Source organism: Penicillium concentricum (assembly GCF_028827145.1).
Source record: "Penicillium concentricum strain IBT 3081 chromosome Unknown utg000001l_segment0_segment0, whole genome shotgun sequence".
Classification (NCBI taxonomy): Eukaryota; Fungi; Ascomycota; class Eurotiomycetes; order Eurotiales; family Aspergillaceae; genus Penicillium; species Penicillium concentricum.
The window spans coordinates 2,009,308-2,028,452 of record NW_026622754.1 but is presented as its reverse complement, the minus strand read 5'-3'; the positions used below and the strand labels follow the sequence as shown (position 1 = coordinate 2,028,452).

Here is a 19,145-nt window from a genome sequence, read left to right as displayed (position 1 = left end):
TTAGCTCACGCTGTCAGCTCAGTTTGTGATATTACCACGGCGAATATTTCATTAATTGCATATTATTTCTTGTACTGTTCGGCTACACGTTTTCCAACTTGACATAGCATCCCACAAACGGCATCCCAACTATATATAGGATGTGAATGCCACTAAAAATGGCCAAACTTAAGCTTTGACGGAAGAGTCCAAGCTTTTTGAAAAGGGCTTAGCTGTCTGCTTATGGACGCTTACGCAGTGTCACTCTTTGGCCTATACGGGTTAGATACCAAATCTCAGCCTAATGTCGTGGGGGCTAAGCTTCTGAGGCGTCTTCACCCCTTCGGCTTCCCTTATTCTTGATTCTTTTAACTTTTTTGATTCTGACTACTGCGTCATCATTAATATCTCATTGAAACTGCTCATTCCATTGAGAGAGTTTACACCATGGTATATGGTGGTAAACCTAGTACAGGTTGTGGGAACTGTCGCTCGCGCAAGATCAGATGCGACCAGGCCCGACCGGTCTGCGGGAAGTGTACTCGAACTAACAGAAAATGCCTTGGATACCGCGATGAGCTGTCGCTGATGTTCCGCGATGAGACCGAATCTGTTGCGCGGAAGGCGCGGTCTTCTCAGTCTTCCTCTGCAGCTTCCACCCCGTCGTCCTCATTTATACCCCGAATGTCGTCCCGGTCGGCGCGTTCTGTTCTCCCAAAACGATGTTACGTATCCCCAGTGACCATATACTCATGTAAAAGTTTGAAAGGCCCAGATTTTGGTTTCGGTTCCGATCCTAGGTACAAACTTTGTATGCGCGAGGCCAGGCAGAGTCCTGTAGAGACACATCTCAACACGACAGTTTCGAAGCAGGAGGCTATTTGCTTTTTCCTCCAGTCGCACACCATTTCCGGTAGTTTTCTAGGAATCGACACTTGGACAAACTTTCTCATGGATTCTAGTGAGTCACTAGGCCAACGAGCTATACAATGCAGCATCGTAGCAGTTGCCAGCGCCATGCTCTCGCGTGTTCGAAGAGTCGCATCACTGAGGCGCGCCGCACTTCAAGAATATGGATCTGCGCTCAAGTTAGTCAATCAAGCGCTCGCCAACCCCGACCAGGCTAAGACGGACCAGACCCTTGGTGCGGTTATCCTTTTAGCTTTATATGAAGTGAGCATTTCCACCCAACCCTAAGAAAATGATTCAAATGCCCACATTAGTAGATCATCATGTCAAGAGCTCCGCAGGGCATCGAGGGTTGGATGAATCATATTTGTGGAGCGACAGCTCTACTACAACACCGGGGGGCTGCTCAATTGCAAAGCGACGTAGGAATCAGGCATTTCCTGCATGTGAGATATCAGATCGTGTGTGAGAGACAACCACTAGAACCATGAAGAGAATGCTAACTCGTACATAGATCATCAGTTGTCTCCAGCGCGATGTGCACGTACCCAGCTCGCTACTGGAATGTCCAACGCTCGACATAACCCCCGCGATCAATGATGCGTTTGGCACTGAGATTATCTTAATCATTAGCAAGTTGTCGAATCTACGTGCAAGTATTCACACGCAAGCCTTGAACGATCCCCAAGAGATCCTCAGTGCGGCTTGTGCCATCGAAGCAGACCTTCTCGCCTGGTTAGCCGCTCTGCCACCGGGCCTTTCATATAGTAGCCATAAATTGATGCCACTGGACCGTTCTTTTGAACGCCGCTGTCACGGAATTCGACCCTACAACGACGAATACCACATCTATCCAGACATCTGGGTGGCCAATTGCTGGAAGCACTACCGTTACGCACGCATTATTGTCAGCGAGCTTATATTATCACAAGTCCACAAGCTATCAAATAGCTCGCCTACCTATTTATCCAAAGACTTTCGTTTGTACTGCAAGTCTCTACGTTCAACCATCCGTCGCCTAGGTGCCGACATCTGCCGCAGTGGCCCATTCCATCTGGGTGCGTGTAACTTGGAGGTGCTTCCAGAAGCGCCTATACTCCCACCAGAGAGCTACCTGGGCGGCCTCATGATGCTCTGGCCCCTATTCATTGCTGGCATGGTGGAAGGACCGACTCATCCACAGCGGCGGTGGGTAATACTGTGTCTTCAGACGATAGGGAACACGTGGGGACTGGCACAGGCGCTGGCTCTGATGGATCTTCTCATCGTGGACCCGGGGATGTTCCATTCCGTGGAAAGATATGGCGAAGCCGCTGATACGGCGGTTGGGTCGCCGGAAGTACTTCCGTTCTCCATCTACCATGTGCCTTATTATAATCTTTCTGCATTAAAGGAGTATCGAGAGCTTCAGGCATCTTCGGCGTGAAAAGTTGCGCCGCACAGTGTATCAGCTCTATTTGTCGTCATGCGCTCTAGGTTCACCGTGACCATGTGGTTCTTTTGAGGCGGAACCGGACCGGGTGATGAAAAGCTTCATTTTTGACACTTGCAAACACCAGCAAAATCAGGCTACATTGATTATTAAGGGACTTGTCATGGTAATTCAGGTATTTTAATTCTTCTGCCGTTTTTAATTCAGGCCGCCAGGTCAAAGCTAGGCATCAAGGCATCAACATTTACTGGAAATAAGGTTTTGGCAGTTGGCGCCTATACCGCTGCGTCGGACCGGGCTGTTCCGAGGTCGGGTTCCGATCCGATCCCGAAATGATCACCGTGTCGTTGGTTCATTGTGACACGAAATAATATCAAAGGGAATTGAAGAGTCTGCAGATTTTAAACCGGACTACAAAAATAACGAAAGCATATTCATTGAAGATTCGGTTTGCCGATGAAAAAAGTTTTGTCCAAAGACACGGGTCAATATTTGCATTTCTTCTGGAGTATCTTGATTGGTAGCAAGGCCAGAACTTGATTTTAACGAGCGCATTAGGGATGACAGTCAGAATTGGGACATCGACAGGTTTAAGAGTTGGGAGAGAAGCCTCGAGTTGTTTCGAAAGTTGCAAAGGCTTCATCATTGCATATGAGATGAGATGAACCTAGTAACAATATTTTCGACATCACAGTGGGACAAGAAACAGGTTCATCCAGCGACCGGAGTTCGTTTGGTCGCTGAGGCTTCAAGGGTAGAATTATTGCTTACCTGCCATTTCCTAAGTATTTATGGATAACCATAACTGAGCGATGTTGCTGGAGAGCCGTGAATTTTGTGCCTTAAGGTACTATAATCCCGATCTCCGATATCTCCGATCCCGAGCCGACCCACCCGCACTGTTCAGCAGATTTTTGCAACCCTCCAACACCGTGAGCTCAGCAGCTAGACCTTACGTGCGAAGATGCCCGACGAACGAGAAGAATTCCAGAAAAGTTCTTCAAATGAGCCTTCTGGCTATAGCCCCGATGCCGAATATTCGAACTTCCACCCGGGAGATCTCGCTCGGGCGATTACCAACCAATCAGCGATGGAAATACCAAAAAGCTTCCTGCATGAGGTCATATTCATCGCCGTGGTGTGTGCTGCTCAATTCATGACACAGGCAGGCCTTGCCATTGCTATTGTTCCCCTTCATATCATCGGTGATAGCTTTCACGTCACCAATCCCGGCCAGTTAAGTTGGTACGCAGCGGCGTACAGCTTGACAGTTGGTACCTTCATTCTGGTTGCAGGAAGACTAGGGGACCTTTATGGGCATAAACTCATGTTTATCGGGGGCTTCGCTTGGTTTGGACTATGGTCTATCCTTGGAGGGTTCTCGGTATGGTCGAACCAGATATTTTTCGATATTTGCCGTGCATTTCAAGGAATTGGACCGGCCTTTTTGCTACCAAACGCACTGGCTATTCTGGGACGCACATACCCCGCTGGCCCGCGAAAGGATATGGTGTTTAGTATCTTTGGCGCGACTGCACCAGGAGGCTTTATTATTGGGGGTGCCTTCTCAGCTCTACTAGCAGAACGCGCCTGGTGGCCATGGGCATATTGGATAATGGGAATCGTTTGCATAGCATTCTCGGTCCTCGGGTTCCTCGCTATTCCCGATTCACAACCCCCGAAAGTATCAGTTCAAATCCCATGGTGGGTCAAATGTGATATACTAGGGGGCTCGCTCGGCGTCGCCGCCCTCATTCTGATTAATTTCTCCTGGAATCAAGGACCAACCGTCGGCTGGCCGACCGTCTATGTCTACGTTCTTTTGATTGTCGGTTTCCTATGTCTGGCCCTATTCTTGTGGGTCGAGTTCCACGCAACATGTCCCTTACTGCCTCGAGATGTTTTCACTGAGGAGGTTGCGTGGGTACTAGGTTGTATCGCTGCTGGTTGGTCTAGCTTCGGAGTTGTGGTTTTCTATTTCTTCCAATTTATGCAGGTCATCAAGGGAGATGCACCCCTTTTGGCGCTGGCAAAGTTCGCACCGGCGGCTGTTTCTGGCGCAATCGCTGCAGTTACAACTGGCTTCATTCTGGCTCGAGTGTCTCCCAGTGCGATCATGTTGGCGGCTATGTTTGCATTTACAGGTGGCCAAATCCTTCTGGCCACACTCCCTGTTCACCAAACATACTGGGCCCAAGCATTTGTCATTTCTGTGTTGACCCCATGGGGCATGTAAGTATATAGTCCCCCATTGGCTGCTGAGTGCCTAGGCATGTGTTTTCAATGAGCTAATATTCTATTAGGGACATGTCCTTTCCATCAGGGACAATTATCCTCAGCAATAGCATGCCACGGGAGCATCAAGGACTTGCTGCCTCACTCGTCAACACGATTGTGAACTATTCCATCTCGATTGGGCTTGGCCTTGCTGGCACTGTCGAAACTCAAGTCAACCGCGGTGGCACGGACACATTCCGAGGTTATCGCGGTGCAAGCTATATGGGTATTGGCCTTGCTGGCCTGGGAGTTGGCATTGCGACAATGTTCGTCATTCGAACCATAACCAAACGCGACAGAAAAAAATCTGCAACCCCAGAGGATAATTCGAATATGGAAGATTGTCCATGAGGTATTAATATGACGTGTTTATAGATGTATGTAATTTTAGATATTAAAGATTGTTTGCACATGAATGGATAGTGAGGCCAATGGAGATTGCACTCCGTGGCCTCAACATCCAGACCAGTCGAGGGCAGGCGAGTCCAAATTCAACCTGCGCTGTTTGTACAACTGAAACCGACGCTATAATGCATAATTTATGAGCTGATTTTCTGCTTCTCAATTTTACCTAAGTTCTGTGGGGTTGCCAAGCTACCAGGCTGTATTCAGCATGGACGTGGGGAATTGATGCATACGGACTGGGTCTCTCCACGAATGAGGTGCTCAATCGGCATTTGGTACTCCGTAGACTGCCAGGAGTCATGCAGCATTGCTGATCATTTCCTCTTGATATGAAAAATTGATCAATTTCTCCGATGCACAAGAAACGATCGTTGGAGTAGAATGAGAATATCTTCCTGGCCTGTGCCTCTTTAAATTGCCAAATCTTTTGAATATTATTATGCCTTGATTCATACCTTCATGGCCGTAACTCCCTTGGTTGTCTAGGGGTTACTTGCCTATCGCGGAAGGTCAGGGCGGCTCAACGTATTCCCCTTACGCTGTCATTGGATGGTCGATCAACGCCGATCAGCATAACTGGCATACACTGACCGGTTATGTACAATATACAAGTATAGTCTAAGCTTTTTTCTAGACATGTCATACAATAATATTGCTCTAGGGTTGTGGAATGTCTGGGTGTCCGGCATCTAGATATCCAAATGTTTTATTGTTTAATCGTTAGTTGAGATGCATAAGAGTTATGCTCATATTAAAGCTCAATACTCTGGAAGCTAAATAAGGCAGTATTTCAGCTATTCACTCTTCAGTCTTCAGGAAGCCCTTCACTACAGGGGATCGCCATGACGATATTTGTGGAAACAGTAGGACATTCAGGGGCATTCAGTTCGCCTTTGATGGCTGCTGGATCTATCCTCGCACTGGCTTTGGTGTTTGTAAGTGTTCCCTCATATTATCAAGCTGGGTAACTCAGTTCATTAATCAGCTTTTGGTGACCAGAGCGTTCTATATTTCTCGATAACAGTCACCTACAACATCTTCTTCCACCCTCTGGCGAAATTTCCCGGTCCAATTTCTTGCGCAGCTACGAGAATTCCCTACCTACAAGCCGTCTTGGATGGACGGGTTGCACAAAATCCCAAGCTGTTGCACAAAAAATACGGCGATGTGGTTCGCATTGCTCCCGATGAGCTCTCCTTTGTCAATGGCGAAGCCTGGAAGACCATCTATGGCAGTCGACCCGGTCACGGGCAAAATCCTAAGGATAGTCGCGTCTATCCACCCACAGCGAAGGGGGTTCCCAGCATCATCCAGTCGAACGATGAAGACCACTCCCGTTTCCGCCGTACACTGTCCTATGCCTTCTCTGAAAGCTCTTTAAAGGCCCAAGAGCCTATTATAAAGGGTTACGTGGACCTGCTAATACAACGTCTGCACCAGAACGCCAATAATGGGAGCACCCCTCTTGATATGGTTGCTTGGTATAACTTTACCACTTTCGACATCATTGGCGATATGGCATTTGGTGAGCCATTCAACTGCCTACAGAGCTCCGCCTACCATGAATGGATCTCGATGATCTTTAGCAATATTCGATATGCCTCTTATAGCAATATTGTTAAACGCTTTCCCGCATCGAAGTTCCTCCTTGGTCTTATCACACCTGCGCGTATTGTCACGCAGCGGAACTGGCACATGGAGCTCACAAAGGAGAAAGTGAAAAGTCGGTTATCCAAGTCAAATGATCGGGTTGATTTCTTCAGTCATATTCTCAAACATAAGGATACCGACCGAGGGTTGACTTTCGACGAGATGGTTACGAACGGAAGCACATTGATTATTGCCGGGTCGGAAACCACGGCCACTTTACTCTCAGGGGTCACATTTTTTCTTTTAAAGAATGAGCGTGTTTTGAAAACCCTGGTGAGGGAAATCCGGAGCTCCTTCCAGACTGAAGACGAGATCACTGTGGCCAGTTGCAATCAACTTCGATACCTTCACGCGGTGCTCACTGAAGCATTGCGCCTCTACCCACCAGCTCCAAGCCCATTTCCCCGAATTGTGAGCGGACATGGTGACACGATTGCTGGACATTGGGTGCCAGGAGGAGTAAGTTAATCCGAGTCATTGTTCTACTAGGATTCAAAGGTCACAGTCGTCTAATATGATTTTCGGTTCAAACAGACCATTGTATCAGTACCCCAGCTCGCTGCTTTCCACTCATCTAGTAACTTTACGGACCCTGAATCCTTCATTCCCGAACGTTTCCTTGGAGATCCTCGATTTTTCGATGACAGCAAAAATGTGCTGCAGCCGTTCAGCTTCGGGCCACGGAATTGCATTGGACGCAAGTACGTGTTTCCTTTTCGTTAATCTAACCAAAAAGTTCTACTAATAAAAATCTGCTCTGCTCTTTAGTTTGGCAAACGCCGAGATGCGTCTCATCCTAACCCGCGTACTGTTCAATTTCAACATGGAATTGGATGTACGTAGCGAGGACTGGGTAAATCAAGATTCCTATCTTCTTTGGGATAAGTCCAGTTTATTTGTTAAGCTGACACCCAAATGATCTACGGGTGGCCTTTTACTAGTTGTGGCACAACAGACTCCGCTCGATGCGATTGCTCTAGATAGGCAAGAACCTACTAGAATAGGAGCTCTCCTGGAAAGACTATCCACTTGGACCTCCAGAAAACAACAATCATAGCTCGAATGGCGGACTTAAAATCTTCAATGGGCAACGCATGATTTGACAATTTTGCTTCATGGACAAGCTCGCTAGTCTTCACAATTCAGATAGAGCGCAATTGCCCAAGAATATTCATTCATAAGTTGGATTTAATTCGACCTTTCTGTGAATTCAACAATCATGTGATAGGTCATTGCATCAAAGTAGATTTATGAACTAGCATACACCTTTCTCACCTTCCCGCCGAGTACCTCCACAAAGAATTCTCGGAAGGAAATGGGTGTGAAGTCTGGATAGAGGCTTCTGGCATTCAGATAGCCCAGATAGTCCGCGCACTCAGGCCTATTGTCCTTGCGCACATACTTACTATGCTGATATTCGGAGAGGTAAAGGAAAGTACGCTTCATCGGATCCTGAGGATCTTGGGAGAGAGCAGCTTTGGCCTGTGCGACGCCATTTTCGATCTGCTCAGTTGACATCTGGAAGTGCAGTCAATAAAATATGCCCTTGCAAAGGTGATATCTCCAAAGGAAATCAGCCTACCGGAGTCGATGCGACTTTCTCTCCAGAGAGCTCCTCGGCAATACGATAAATTTCGTTCTCGCTCAGAATATCCCCAAATGTGTAGACATATTTGTTCAGAGTTCGATCATCGCATATTATGCGCGCGACAAATCGGCCGATATCACGTAGGTCGGTAAGAATATTGGGGGCTGTGCCGTCGTCATGGATAATGTTGTTTGGCGTCACCGATGCATAGTCCACTTTGCCAGACGGGAGGGAGGGGAATGAGATCTGATACCAAAACCCGACATCTATGATAGTATAAGGGATACCAAGTAGTTTGATGTCATTGTAAACCTCTTCTTTCTATGTTATTGGTCAGTTAAGCCCAGTTCACATCCATTAGTTTTCGCTGCTCGTACCTCGTCACGAAGCAACATAGCGCCATGTGGGGGTGCGACCGTAATGAAAGCGCATGGAACTATTCGCTTGATACCTGCCGATTTTGCGGCTTGAAGTAGCTTTTTTTGCTGCATTACGTCCTGAGGTCCAATAGCGCTAATGAGAACATCAACACCAGACAGTGCAGACATGAGATCGCTCGACTCATCGAGATCGATGCCCCAAGTCTTGATGCCTTGTTCTTGGATCTTCTGGACAGATGGTTTATTCATGGAAGCTGGTCGCACCAATACTTCAATATCCTACGAAAGGGATAGAAATAGGGTCAGTCATATGAAATTGTGCTGGACAGTCATTGCACTCACGAAGTTACCAGATTCCTGTAGACCTTTCAGTATGGAAGCGCCAGTCTCGCCGGTAGCTCCAAGGAGGAGTACTTTCTGTTTGGCCGCCATTGCACAGCTTGGAATTTCAGAATTTGGGAGTAAAAAGTAAAGCTGTTACCAACGAGATAAGCTTTCAAACGGCCTTGGAGAACAGGCTGAAGCATTTATTCCGTGAGGTGCCCTTAAATCCGGGCATAAATCCGGCATTAACTCCGTGTCAAAATAACGATATACCATGCTCTCGCCAAGTAGTCCTAACCCCTGCAGTTGACCTTATTGGCACTGCAGGTGTTCGATCACATGTCATGCGCCATCTTCAATCATAGCTATTGCATGGCAGCCACATCGGTAGACTGGACATGATCTTCATCTTCTTCAATCTGAGCGTAGAACTCATCTAGAAATACCCTATTGTCCTCGACCATTAGATTTATTTGGAACTTCGTAATACCAGAGCCAATATAAACAAATTTAGAGCCACCTTGCACAAGGCCCTTAAGCTCATCAAGGCCCGTTTCGTCATCTACGTACAAATTTAGCCATAACTCCACAAACAAAGGCAGATAGCTTCAGGAGCACATACCCCAAGGCGTGATGTCTAGGGTAATCATAGACTTAGCAGCAAGGTTGACCTTCTATTCCCCTAGGTGCTTGTTTCGCTAAGCAACAATGGCAGCATCCTCTTCGGAGTCAGAACAGAAAATAGTTATATGCTCTTCATACCCAGGCTTATCCATCGGAGTGAAACCCATTGAGAATAAATGCTTGGCCATGTCTATTCAAAAATTGTATGAGACAGTGTATTGCAGCACATCTAGGAAGGAAAACCATCCTGCTGCATGGCGAACTCAGCGCACCGCTCCCCAATCATATAAATGGACCCCGAAATCGAGGCGCCCCCACACCGGGGAAGCACACTTGCATCTGCAATTCGCAAATTGCGCACTCCAAATACCTTCAGGCTCTGATCTACTACACCCTCCTCCTCTGTAAGACCCATCCGACATGTGCCAGCAGGATCATAGCTCCCCGTCACCAACCTCTTTATATACTCGTCAATGTCCATATCAGTGACAGTTCTCCAAGCGTCCTTCTGTGGTGGCAACGACTTTGTAAGCTTTCTCTTGTCACTCTTGCTCTTTTTCTTGTCCATAAGACCATCTAAATACTCCAAACCCATCCCGGGAGCCATCGTTAACGGTGCCGGGTGTGGATATCCGACCCCTGGTCCCGCAAACTCGTCTGCCAACCGCATAGCGAACCGGACCGCTTTACGCATGCGCGCGCTGTCGTGGGCGTCGATCAGCAACGGGAGGGTAATTTTCAGGGGCGCTTTCGTATCAGAGCTAGACGAGAGCTCGACCCGCCCTGTGGTGTGGGGCTGTACAAGAGCCGCGTACCAAGTCATGCAGGGCACTCCAGGAACGCCGTGCTCGATCAGTGTGCTGAGTGGGGTAATCAAGATTTCAAGATCGGTCACTTCCTTCTCATCGTCTTCAGGAGGGACTACTGTCATTGTTGCCTCGTTGAGTGAATCCGAGTGCAAAAATGCCGCGCCCCATTGACCGTTAGAGGCGAGCACACCAGTCCCAGAGAAGAGCCACAGCAAAAAGTGCCATACGATAGCCACCGTTTGAATAATATGCAGTGTGTGCTTGAGTGGGAGCTCCGTCATGACTGGTACAAGGATGTGGGTGGTCAAATGTGCACCCACTGCGGGGAGATCGTGCAGGACTGGAATTTTATGAGCGGACAAACTTTCCTTGGGGCCGATGCCACTGTTCGCGCTTAGTATGACGAGGTGAGCCTATCTGGAAAGTGCGACCAACCTTTGCATGAGCAGCTGTGGCGTGCCGAATACGCCGCTACAGAGAATCACCTCCTGCTGAGCCTTGACCAAAATGTCTGTACCCCGTCCAGAATTAATCCATACGCCTGTAACCGTCGTTATGTCATCCGAAAATTCGAGCTTGGTCGCTGTCACGCCTGTACAAACCGTCAGTCGCCCCTTCCTCTCTTTCACAACCGAGGTATTCAGCCACGCCGTCAACGCAGAGACCCTGTTCCCATCTGCATCGACTGAGACTTCGCTGCGGGTATATCTCTGAGTGCCTCGCTTTCCCCCTCCATCACCCAATCCTACTCTTGCCATCGCCGCATCTACATACGGCATCAGTCCAAGATCACCCGCTCCCTTGCGTTGAATAGCCTTCTCAACCCGCTCAAAAGCAGGCGCTACCTTCTCCCAGCTCCATTCGTCCAACTCCAGGTCACGCGCCCAGCCGTCGAATTCGGGGCGGCCGCCTGGACTCCATACCATGGAGTGCGCGCGACTGGTACCACCCAGCATTTCGCCAGCCAGAAGTTGGACATGCCGCCCTCGCAAGTTCGCGTTGGGTTCGGCGTGGTAGCGGACGACCCCGCTCTGCAGGATGCCAAGTAGTGGGACCCGCGAGAGAATCCCAGCGTTGACGCGACCCTTATCCAAAACTAAGACTGAGACGTTTGGGGAAGCGGAAAGGCGATGCGCAATCAGGCATCCAGCCGTACCGCCTAAGTAAAGATTTTGGGTTAGTTGATGTGATGCCTTTTGCTCAGGGGGAAGTGAGACGCACCACCGACAATGATGTAGTCGAACGTCTTTCCGGCTACATCACCCGCTGTCTTCTCTGGGTATGTTGAAAATGGCCACATTGTGCCTTGGATTCATCCCTTGAGCAAAGCTTTGGATTTTGTGTTAGTGACGAGGTTGGCTTGAGGGCGGTGATGCCAATGTGTTTCCGATGAAATTACTGCCTGATTTCAATCGTCTTGTGCTGGATCTTAATCAAACAGAATGTGTGAGCACATATAAAGGCAAAGCCATGTCTGAAATCCGGAGCATATCTCTATGTACTGGATTATAGGTTATCGCAATTCTCCCTTTATGAGGACGCTCAGGGTCACTGAGTATGACCGGGTATGTATTTCACAGCACAGAGTGGGACATTTCAGTACAGAAGTTCCCTACTTAAGTTCACAAATGGCCCCCAAACCGTCTATTGCGAAAGAAAAATCACAGACAGGCCAAGTCGAAGGGCGTTGTCAAAAAGAGAAGCCGAGATCCCAACCAGGAAGGATGGCAAGTGGCGTTCAAGTATGTCTAAGTTATGGAACTACTATCCAGTCGCAATCTAGGTCCACAAAACCGGCAATGGAAAAAGTCCTGGATACTGCAGAAATTCTGGATATGATCCTAGCTCGGATGGACATGCGCACGCTTCTCACATCTGCTCAACGAGTGTGTCACAGCTGGGCGAACCTGATCAGCAAGTCTCCCTCAATCCAAAAGGCACTTTTCTTCACTCCGATCAAGGACTCTGAATGGGGGATGGGAGAAGCGATACCGAACCCGCTCTTAGCGGAGACTTTTCCTTCTATCTTTCCTGCGAAGAACCGATGGAGTTACTATCAATTCGATTTTTCCGACCTGATCATGACTAAAAACAGCTCAACTATGGCTCACTTTCTACGAAAGGACGCAAGCTGGCGCAAAATGCTAGTCCAACAGCCTCCCGCCTCGGATATTGGACTTCTCCATGTTTGCCACGCAATGATGGGTGATTTTGCCGGAAGCTCCAGTCTCTCGGTTGGTTTCCAACCTACACCAGACTCTGGTTTCGCGGTCTGGGGTTGCTAATATGCTATACGTAGGCGGATAAAAAGATGCAAGAATCCGGATATGATGGTATTCGGATGGAAAGGGTCTTCGAGCTGTTGCTCACCCTTCGTTTCACAGAGTTTACAACAGCACGGGTGTATTGGTCTACTGAAGAGCCGATATTATTCCAAGGGAGCTCTCAGAAGAACATCTGCGATGAATTCCATCGGATCATACGCAAGTATGGCTTGGTTCTTTATACAGGGGTGGTGATTCAGTGCGATATGAGCAACGGTCTTCCAAATACCGCGGACCTGATCAAGGAGAAGATTATCACAGCATATGGAGAACACGGTTTGGATTTTGATGGCAAAAGGAAGGACATTGAAGAATCTAAGGGCGAAGTCACTGGCTTCACTAAAGAACGACCACTGTATTTGGGCCATAGTCCTTCAGCACCTTATCGTCCTTCATCACCTCATGGTCCTTCAGCACCTTGTTGGAAATGAAGCCCTCTGTATCACCGTCACGTGAGGCTCCAGATACATGGCTTCGGCCCTATCGAAGGATGGCCGCACAGATGAAAGGATATCTCCCTCGGAAGCAGCATATAGTTTTGCGAGTGAATTCATTTTAAGCCCCTAGAAGTGGGCTCAATCTCTCTTATATTTTATATCCTCTATACAAACTGTCTAATATCATTCCTAATTAACAAGACACCGTATAGTCCTCTAGAACCTCTAACGGGGTATAGGGAAGTTGATTTAGACATAACAAGTGAATTCCATTATTGATTTAATATTGGGCATGAAAGGTCAGCTTAACTCTACAGACGAACCTCCAGATTATCCAGCGAAGAGTAATCCTCACTCCAGAAGCATGCTACAAGACACAACTCTTCCCTTGACCCCTCATTCCATGATAGAACAATCTTTCTATGTTAATGTTCACCCCCCTCGTTCCTGTCAGGCTTCTGATCATCGCCGTAAATCAGTTTGAGTGACGATCCCATGTCTCAAAGCGATAGACGAGCTTATCAAATGTGGCTAGGAAATTCTGACCTCAAAGAACCATGCGACGAAGACCTCATATGTAGGTCTCGGGTTAATGTAGCCCGTCAATAGCCGACCCCTGTATATGGTTGGCTCAAAGTTTGAACCGCCATGTCACTAGACACCTACCTTTCCAGTATAGGAACAAATCGGATGATTAAAGTTTGATAAACTGTCATTTGGCCTAGAATATAATAACCAGAACGTGCAATTAGTGACTGAATTGTGGGGTTCCCTGGGTTGCTTCCTTGTAGAGACCGAGACCGGATTGCATTATAGCCTATGTATACTTGAGAGCTTTACCTTGCCCGAAATTCCTTCAGGCTTCTGACACAACTGATCCAGTATCGATCCAAGATATTTCCAGTCATGACTTTTCTCCCCATTTCGGCCTCGCTGCTTGGCCTCGCGGCTTCGACTTTGGGTCTAAGCTTTGATGTTCCCACCTCTCCGCCTTCAAATTCCAGTGCGCAGCTCTCTGCAGCCCCTGTTGGTGTATCGTGAGTCGCTGTCTAAGTCTTTGGTGGATGAACTGATGTACTTACTCATGTGAAGGCTGGAATTCTTTGCGTTTCCCGAGTACATTCAAGACGTCGAATCGACAATAACATGTCTCCAGAACCTGAAGGATCTGACAGGAACATGGCCCCCTATGAGGATAGGAGGCACGACTCAGTGTGTATCTCCTTGTTATGGGTCAACATACGTTGCTAAAAGTACCCAGAGACCGTGCGACATATGATAGCTTATCGACCGAGCCTGTCACTTATACAGTGGCCAACACAGGCGCTGCGCCCGAGACTCTGACTTACGGACCATCCTTTATTGATTTGGCTGCAAATTATGCTGGCGAAGTCATTATTGGACTGAATCGCCGTTTGGATGATATCTCCAACACAATTTCGGCCGCGCTTCTCGCCCAGACCAAAATGGATAACTTATACTCCATTGAACTGGGAAATGAGCCCAATTGTAGGTTTTTGGTCGCTTATGCTTGGCTCTTCAAACATTAATTTGGCGTCCAGTTTTTGTTGATAGCGATCCTATTGCCAATGGTGCATCCTGGACAGCTGCAGCAGACGAATCATCCCAAGTCAACTGGCAGGATGCCGTTTGTGGAAATCTCTCTGCAGCTGATATCATCTCAGCAGGTGTCTACTTCGGCACTTCACCTATGAGTCTCGTTAGTCTTACCGCAAAAGAAGGTGATGCGGAAAGATATGTGAAGGATTATTGCTCTCACAACTATCCTCAGTCATCTGGCTCCTACAACCTGGCCGCGCTTATGGGCCACAGCAATATTGCCACTCAGATCGAGCCTTATGCTGCTGAGATCTCTGCTGCTGTTGGTAAAGGCAAGCCGCATATCTTCGGCGAGACCAACTCCGGTACGTTAATCCCTAGTGTCACCTGATGGAAATGCTAACAAATATCCAGCAACCCAAGGCGGCGGTGGTATCAGCCCGACTTTTGGTGCTGCTCTTTGGATTTTGGACTACGTGATGCAGACCGTTCTCATGGGCACAGATGCCCTCTACTTCCACCAGGGTACCGTTGGAAACTGTAAGTTATCGAACAATTCCCAAATGCACTACAATCTAACTCCCAAGGCCAATACTGCTGGTGGGGCCGCTATAACATAGGCTCCCCTTACTACGGTGCTTATTTCGCCACTATGGCACTCGCCAACGCCGACCAGATTGCGTCTCTGGATAGCCAAGACACAGCATACGCAGCCTACGCCATTTACAAGACTGGTGTTCCTGTCCGGGTTCTTCTCTACAATTCTGACTACTATATCTCAACCAGCGGAACGCGCCCATCGCAAACATACACCCTGTCTGGGCTTTCATCTGCCAGCGTCACTGCTAAGCGGCTGACTGCCCCTTACGCTACGTCTCGGGTCGATTGGGGTGAGAACCCAACCGTTGCAGGCCAAACATTTGTCAATGGCACTTGCACTATTCAGGGTACAGGCACCGTGGAGACAGTCACTGTCTCCGGTGGAAAAGCAACCTTCACTGTTGCCGCTTCCGAAGCTCTTCTGGTTTACCTGTAATTCCTCGGTCTTAGGTTCCTAGAATGGAGCTCGGGGAGATATTCCCCCGAACGATCGGAAGATTGAGGTAGACATTATTATGGGGGTCAAAAGGGAGAGCCTGCTAGGGTGGATGGCATGTGGACGGGGGCCGAATCTCCACCTATAGGCACCACTCGTGGACCCCACCGGGGATTCTCTAGTTAGGGCTAGTGGGACTTTATGTGCTAGAGGCCCTTACATCAATTCGATAAATATTGCCCTTCAAACACTCACTTTATACTCTGCAAAGTCGTAAAATCAGAAAACAGAGCTTCTAAAAAAACACATATCGTTCTAAGGTAATTCCTCGAGGGTTGCAATAACGGACAACACCATCGTACATCTGTGGATGCAAGTCTCAACCCCGAGACCATAATGAGCTCCTCCAAAGCTTATTTTCATCACACTATTCAAGTAATATTAGTCTCCTCATAAATAATAGGCAGCCACTAGCTCATAGCTTCGGTATAATTCAGAGCGAAGCAATTGCCGTTCATTTGGACACTGACTAGGGTGCTTTTTTATAAGCTAAATCAGCCACTCGTGGTTAAGACAACCTATGAGAACCTATGTACTAGCGAGTCGGCAAATGAACCATTTATGCGAGCTCAGCCTTACACAATCTGATTTTTGAGTGGAGTTTGGTTTCAGAGTAGTCTACGTAGCTGAGCTCCATGACCCCGGATTCCCCCGCGTGGAACTCGACTCTCATAGAGCTAGCAAACGAATGCTTGTTAGCATTCCAGGCTCGGTCAAATAGCTAAAAATATAAAGATTACCATCTACTCGTCTTCACTTAATAAGACCTTGCGATTTGGTTTTCCTTGGGCGCATACTTTCCCTCCTTATTTTTACGATGGATGTTTCCAAGGCCAACGCTGAAAATATCGAAGATGCTTCTTCCGACCACGGAGATGCCATGCCTACCAAGAGCATGGGTCCTATCATGCGATCTCGTGAAGACGACCTTAGTATCTGGCAGTGTGTGCGACGGTTCAAGACCGTGTCGCTGATTGCTATGACTGCGGCGTTTAGCGCATCGATGGATGGTTACCGTAAGCTAACTAATTTAGAACCTGTTAGCTTTGAATTATACTGATCTGAACACAGAAATTAATCTAAATGGCGGTATTGTGTCCAACAAAGGGTTCATTCGACAGATGGCTTCCCCGGGCACATCGATCATCGCAGGCAAATACATCTCCGCATGGGGAGGTGTTCAATCGGCCGGTCAAACTATCGGTCAAATCGTACGTTTTCGGATCTACATGACCTGTCAAGTGGCTAACTATTCTCCAGCTCCTCCAATATGCCACGGAAAGGTTCGGTCGGAAAGTCGCGTTCTATATAATCTGGCTCGTCATTGTTGTCAGTGTGTTTATTGAATCCTTTGCAACAAGATGGGATCACTGGCTTGCAGCGAAGCTCTTCTCTGGAATGGGTGTTGGTATGCTGCAATCCACCTTGCCTCTCTACTTGTCCGAAATCGCTCCGACCCAGCTGCGAGGTTTCTATATCAATGCGTACAGTTTGTTAGTTAATATCATGGCAACTCTGGAGTGTTTTTGCTAATTATTTCTAGCTGGTTTGTGGTTGGTCAAATCTTCGCCTCAGTTGCACTCCAGGAACTCAGCGCAAAGGACCCATATGAGTTCCGGGTTCCCATCTATACACAGGTTCGTGGTGTCTCTCGTTAAAATTCTGTTGTCAAAATCATTACTAACAGTCACGTTCGGTCAGTGGGCTATGGTTGGCATCATTGGAGTCATATTTGCCTTCCTCCCAGAATCACCCTGGTGGCTTGTGAGCAAAGGAAAGATCGACAAGGCAGCCAAGATACTGACTAGGTGCAATGGCAATATTGAGAGATACAGCGTTGATGAGCAGATTGTGCGTCGTTATTCCCCGTCGATCAATCCGAACGAAGTTCTGACATTCTTTCCAGGAAATCATGAATGCCACAATTTCAGAGGAGCGTATCGTCGCAGAGCGTAACTCCGAAGAGGGAACATGGGCTGTTTTCCAGGGCCGCAATCGCCTTCGTTTCTTTATTGCTGCTTGGCCCAAAATTGCCCAACAGCTTGTCGGTTTGTCCGTGTTTAACACCTACGCGACATATTTCTGTAAGTAGTAATATTTTCATTTCCTCTAACACGCTGCTAATATTGCCCTAGTCCAATATGCTGGCAGTAAAGATCCATTCATGGTAACTGTTATTCTATCTTGTGTCCAGTTAATATCGATGATGATGACTGCCCTCACCACGGACAAGCTTGGTCGTCGTCCTTTGACAATCTACCCCTATGCAGTTACAGCTGTGTCGGTTTTGTGCCTCGGAATCATCGGTTGCTTCGATTATACCAAGCCATCAACGAGTTCACTTCTAGTACGTCTTTAAGCGTCCAGCACATTGTTGGCAACTTACTAACCAAAGACCTAGATCTTCTTCGCTTGTTTGGCAACTTTGTCCACCACTGGTGCGTCCGCTATTGGCTATGCCTACGCTGCCGAGATTCCCCAGCAACGATTGCGTGCAAAGACAGCCGGTTGGGCTCTTGCATCCTCAAACTTGGTCGCTATCATGTTTAGTTTCTGCACGCCTTTGATGATCAACAATGCACCTGTTTCACAGTGGGGTGTCAAAACTGGTTTCTTGTCAGTCTTCTGTCGTCTTGTTTAAGTCCAGTTTCCCATTGCAAAATACTGACAAAATATCTCTCACAGCTTTGCGGGTACAGGAACAATTGCGGTATTTATCGCTTGGTTCATTCTTCCAGAAGTGACACGCCGAACACCGGCTGAGATTGATGAGATGTATGAACTAAACTTCAATCTTATATCCTTTGAATAGACTAACATGCTTTGATTTCAAGGTTCGAGAAGAAGGTCAATCTTCGGAAGTTCAAGGGATATATTACTGAAGTGCAGATGCGCTCGAATGAGCGGCGCGAGGACCATGAGATGGTTGCAGCTTAGTGTAAGCGAAGATGGGAGACAAAGATAAAATAGTACATTATGGGCTATTTAAGACTGGGAAGTTCAGTTACATCCAGATTGAACTATGTATATGGTGTGATGCAGGATTCCGTTATTAGGCACGATAATTTGCTCCGTATAGCACCTATATTCCAATACCACATTGTCAACTGGCCTGAATATACAGCTTACCACCCGAATCCCTGCGGACCGCCATTATTCCATTTCCCCTTAAGTTTACCTGTCTCTTGTATCCAGATTGTCATAGATAATTTCTCTGTATTCTAAATTTTCGAATCCAGAGATCTTGCACTTTATCATTTCTATTTCTGGTTTACTTTCTCGCCCCAAAGTGCGAGGTACAATAAACTAACCGTACCCCGAAAATAAAGAGTTGTCTACTTTGTTCAATGC

The 19,145-nt window shown here is 47.6% G+C and overlaps 8 protein-coding genes across 8 annotated transcripts; 6 read left to right on the top strand and 2 right to left on the bottom strand.

The window, feature by feature from the left end:
* Nucleotides 1-426: 426 nt before the first annotated feature.
* On the top strand, nt 427-2,314 carry N7517_000758 (Zn(II)2Cys6 transcription factor; the record flags this gene model as incomplete). Its single annotated transcript, XM_056718488.1, has 2 exons — nt 427-1,152; nt 1,403-2,314. The coding sequence occupies 2 exons, from the start codon at nt 427-429 to the stop codon at nt 2,312-2,314; spliced, it is 1,638 nt and encodes a 545-aa protein (XP_056582623.1).
* A 970-nt stretch (nt 2,315-3,284) lies between these two features.
* N7517_000757 (MFS transporter) lies at nt 3,285-4,948 on the top strand (the record flags this gene model as incomplete). The annotated part of the gene is made up of 2 exons (XM_056718487.1): nt 3,285-4,552; nt 4,624-4,948. 2 exons carry the CDS (start codon nt 3,285-3,287, stop codon nt 4,946-4,948), a joined length of 1,593 nt encoding a protein of 530 aa, XP_056582622.1.
* A 950-nt stretch (nt 4,949-5,898) lies between these two features.
* On the top strand, nt 5,899-7,571 carry N7517_000756 (cytochrome P450; the record flags this gene model as incomplete). The annotated part of the gene is made up of 4 exons (XM_056718486.1): nt 5,899-5,937; nt 6,002-7,111; nt 7,187-7,353; nt 7,421-7,571. 4 exons carry the CDS (start codon nt 5,899-5,901, stop codon nt 7,569-7,571), a joined length of 1,467 nt encoding a protein of 488 aa, XP_056582621.1.
* A 329-nt stretch (nt 7,572-7,900) lies between these two features.
* N7517_000755 (aromatic alcohol reductase) lies at nt 7,901-9,052 on the bottom strand (the record flags this gene model as incomplete). Its single annotated transcript, XM_056718485.1, has 4 exons — nt 7,901-8,170; nt 8,235-8,561; nt 8,618-8,899; nt 8,963-9,052. The coding sequence occupies 4 exons, from the start codon at nt 9,050-9,052 to the stop codon at nt 7,901-7,903; spliced, it is 969 nt and encodes a 322-aa protein (XP_056582620.1).
* Nucleotides 9,053-9,309: 257 nt separating this feature from the next.
* N7517_000754 (Glucose-methanol-choline oxidoreductase) lies at nt 9,310-11,677 on the bottom strand (the record flags this gene model as incomplete). The annotated part of the gene is made up of 5 exons (XM_056718484.1): nt 9,310-9,506; nt 9,567-9,581; nt 9,812-10,761; nt 10,813-11,536; nt 11,599-11,677. 5 exons carry the CDS (start codon nt 11,675-11,677, stop codon nt 9,310-9,312), a joined length of 1,965 nt encoding a protein of 654 aa, XP_056582619.1.
* A 499-nt stretch (nt 11,678-12,176) lies between these two features.
* On the top strand, nt 12,177-13,132 carry N7517_000753 (F-box protein; the record flags this gene model as incomplete). Its single annotated transcript, XM_056718483.1, has 2 exons — nt 12,177-12,611; nt 12,677-13,132. The coding sequence occupies 2 exons, from the start codon at nt 12,177-12,179 to the stop codon at nt 13,130-13,132; spliced, it is 891 nt and encodes a 296-aa protein (XP_056582618.1).
* Nucleotides 13,133-14,044: 912 nt separating this feature from the next.
* Nucleotides 14,045-15,734, top strand: N7517_000752 (glycosyl hydrolase family 79 C-terminal domain-containing protein; the record flags this gene model as incomplete). The annotated part of the gene is made up of 6 exons (XM_056718482.1): nt 14,045-14,175; nt 14,231-14,350; nt 14,400-14,647; nt 14,701-15,063; nt 15,113-15,238; nt 15,286-15,734. 6 exons carry the CDS (start codon nt 14,045-14,047, stop codon nt 15,732-15,734), a joined length of 1,437 nt encoding a protein of 478 aa, XP_056582617.1.
* An 877-nt stretch (nt 15,735-16,611) lies between these two features.
* N7517_000751 (uncharacterized protein) lies at nt 16,612-18,731 on the top strand (the record flags this gene model as incomplete). The annotated part of the gene is made up of 10 exons (XM_056718481.1): nt 16,612-16,810; nt 16,866-17,005; nt 17,055-17,287; nt 17,338-17,431; nt 17,496-17,645; nt 17,701-17,878; nt 17,930-18,141; nt 18,196-18,410; nt 18,480-18,569; nt 18,629-18,731. 10 exons carry the CDS (start codon nt 16,612-16,614, stop codon nt 18,729-18,731), a joined length of 1,614 nt encoding a protein of 537 aa, XP_056582616.1.
* Between the last annotated feature and the right edge of the window lie 414 nt (nt 18,732-19,145).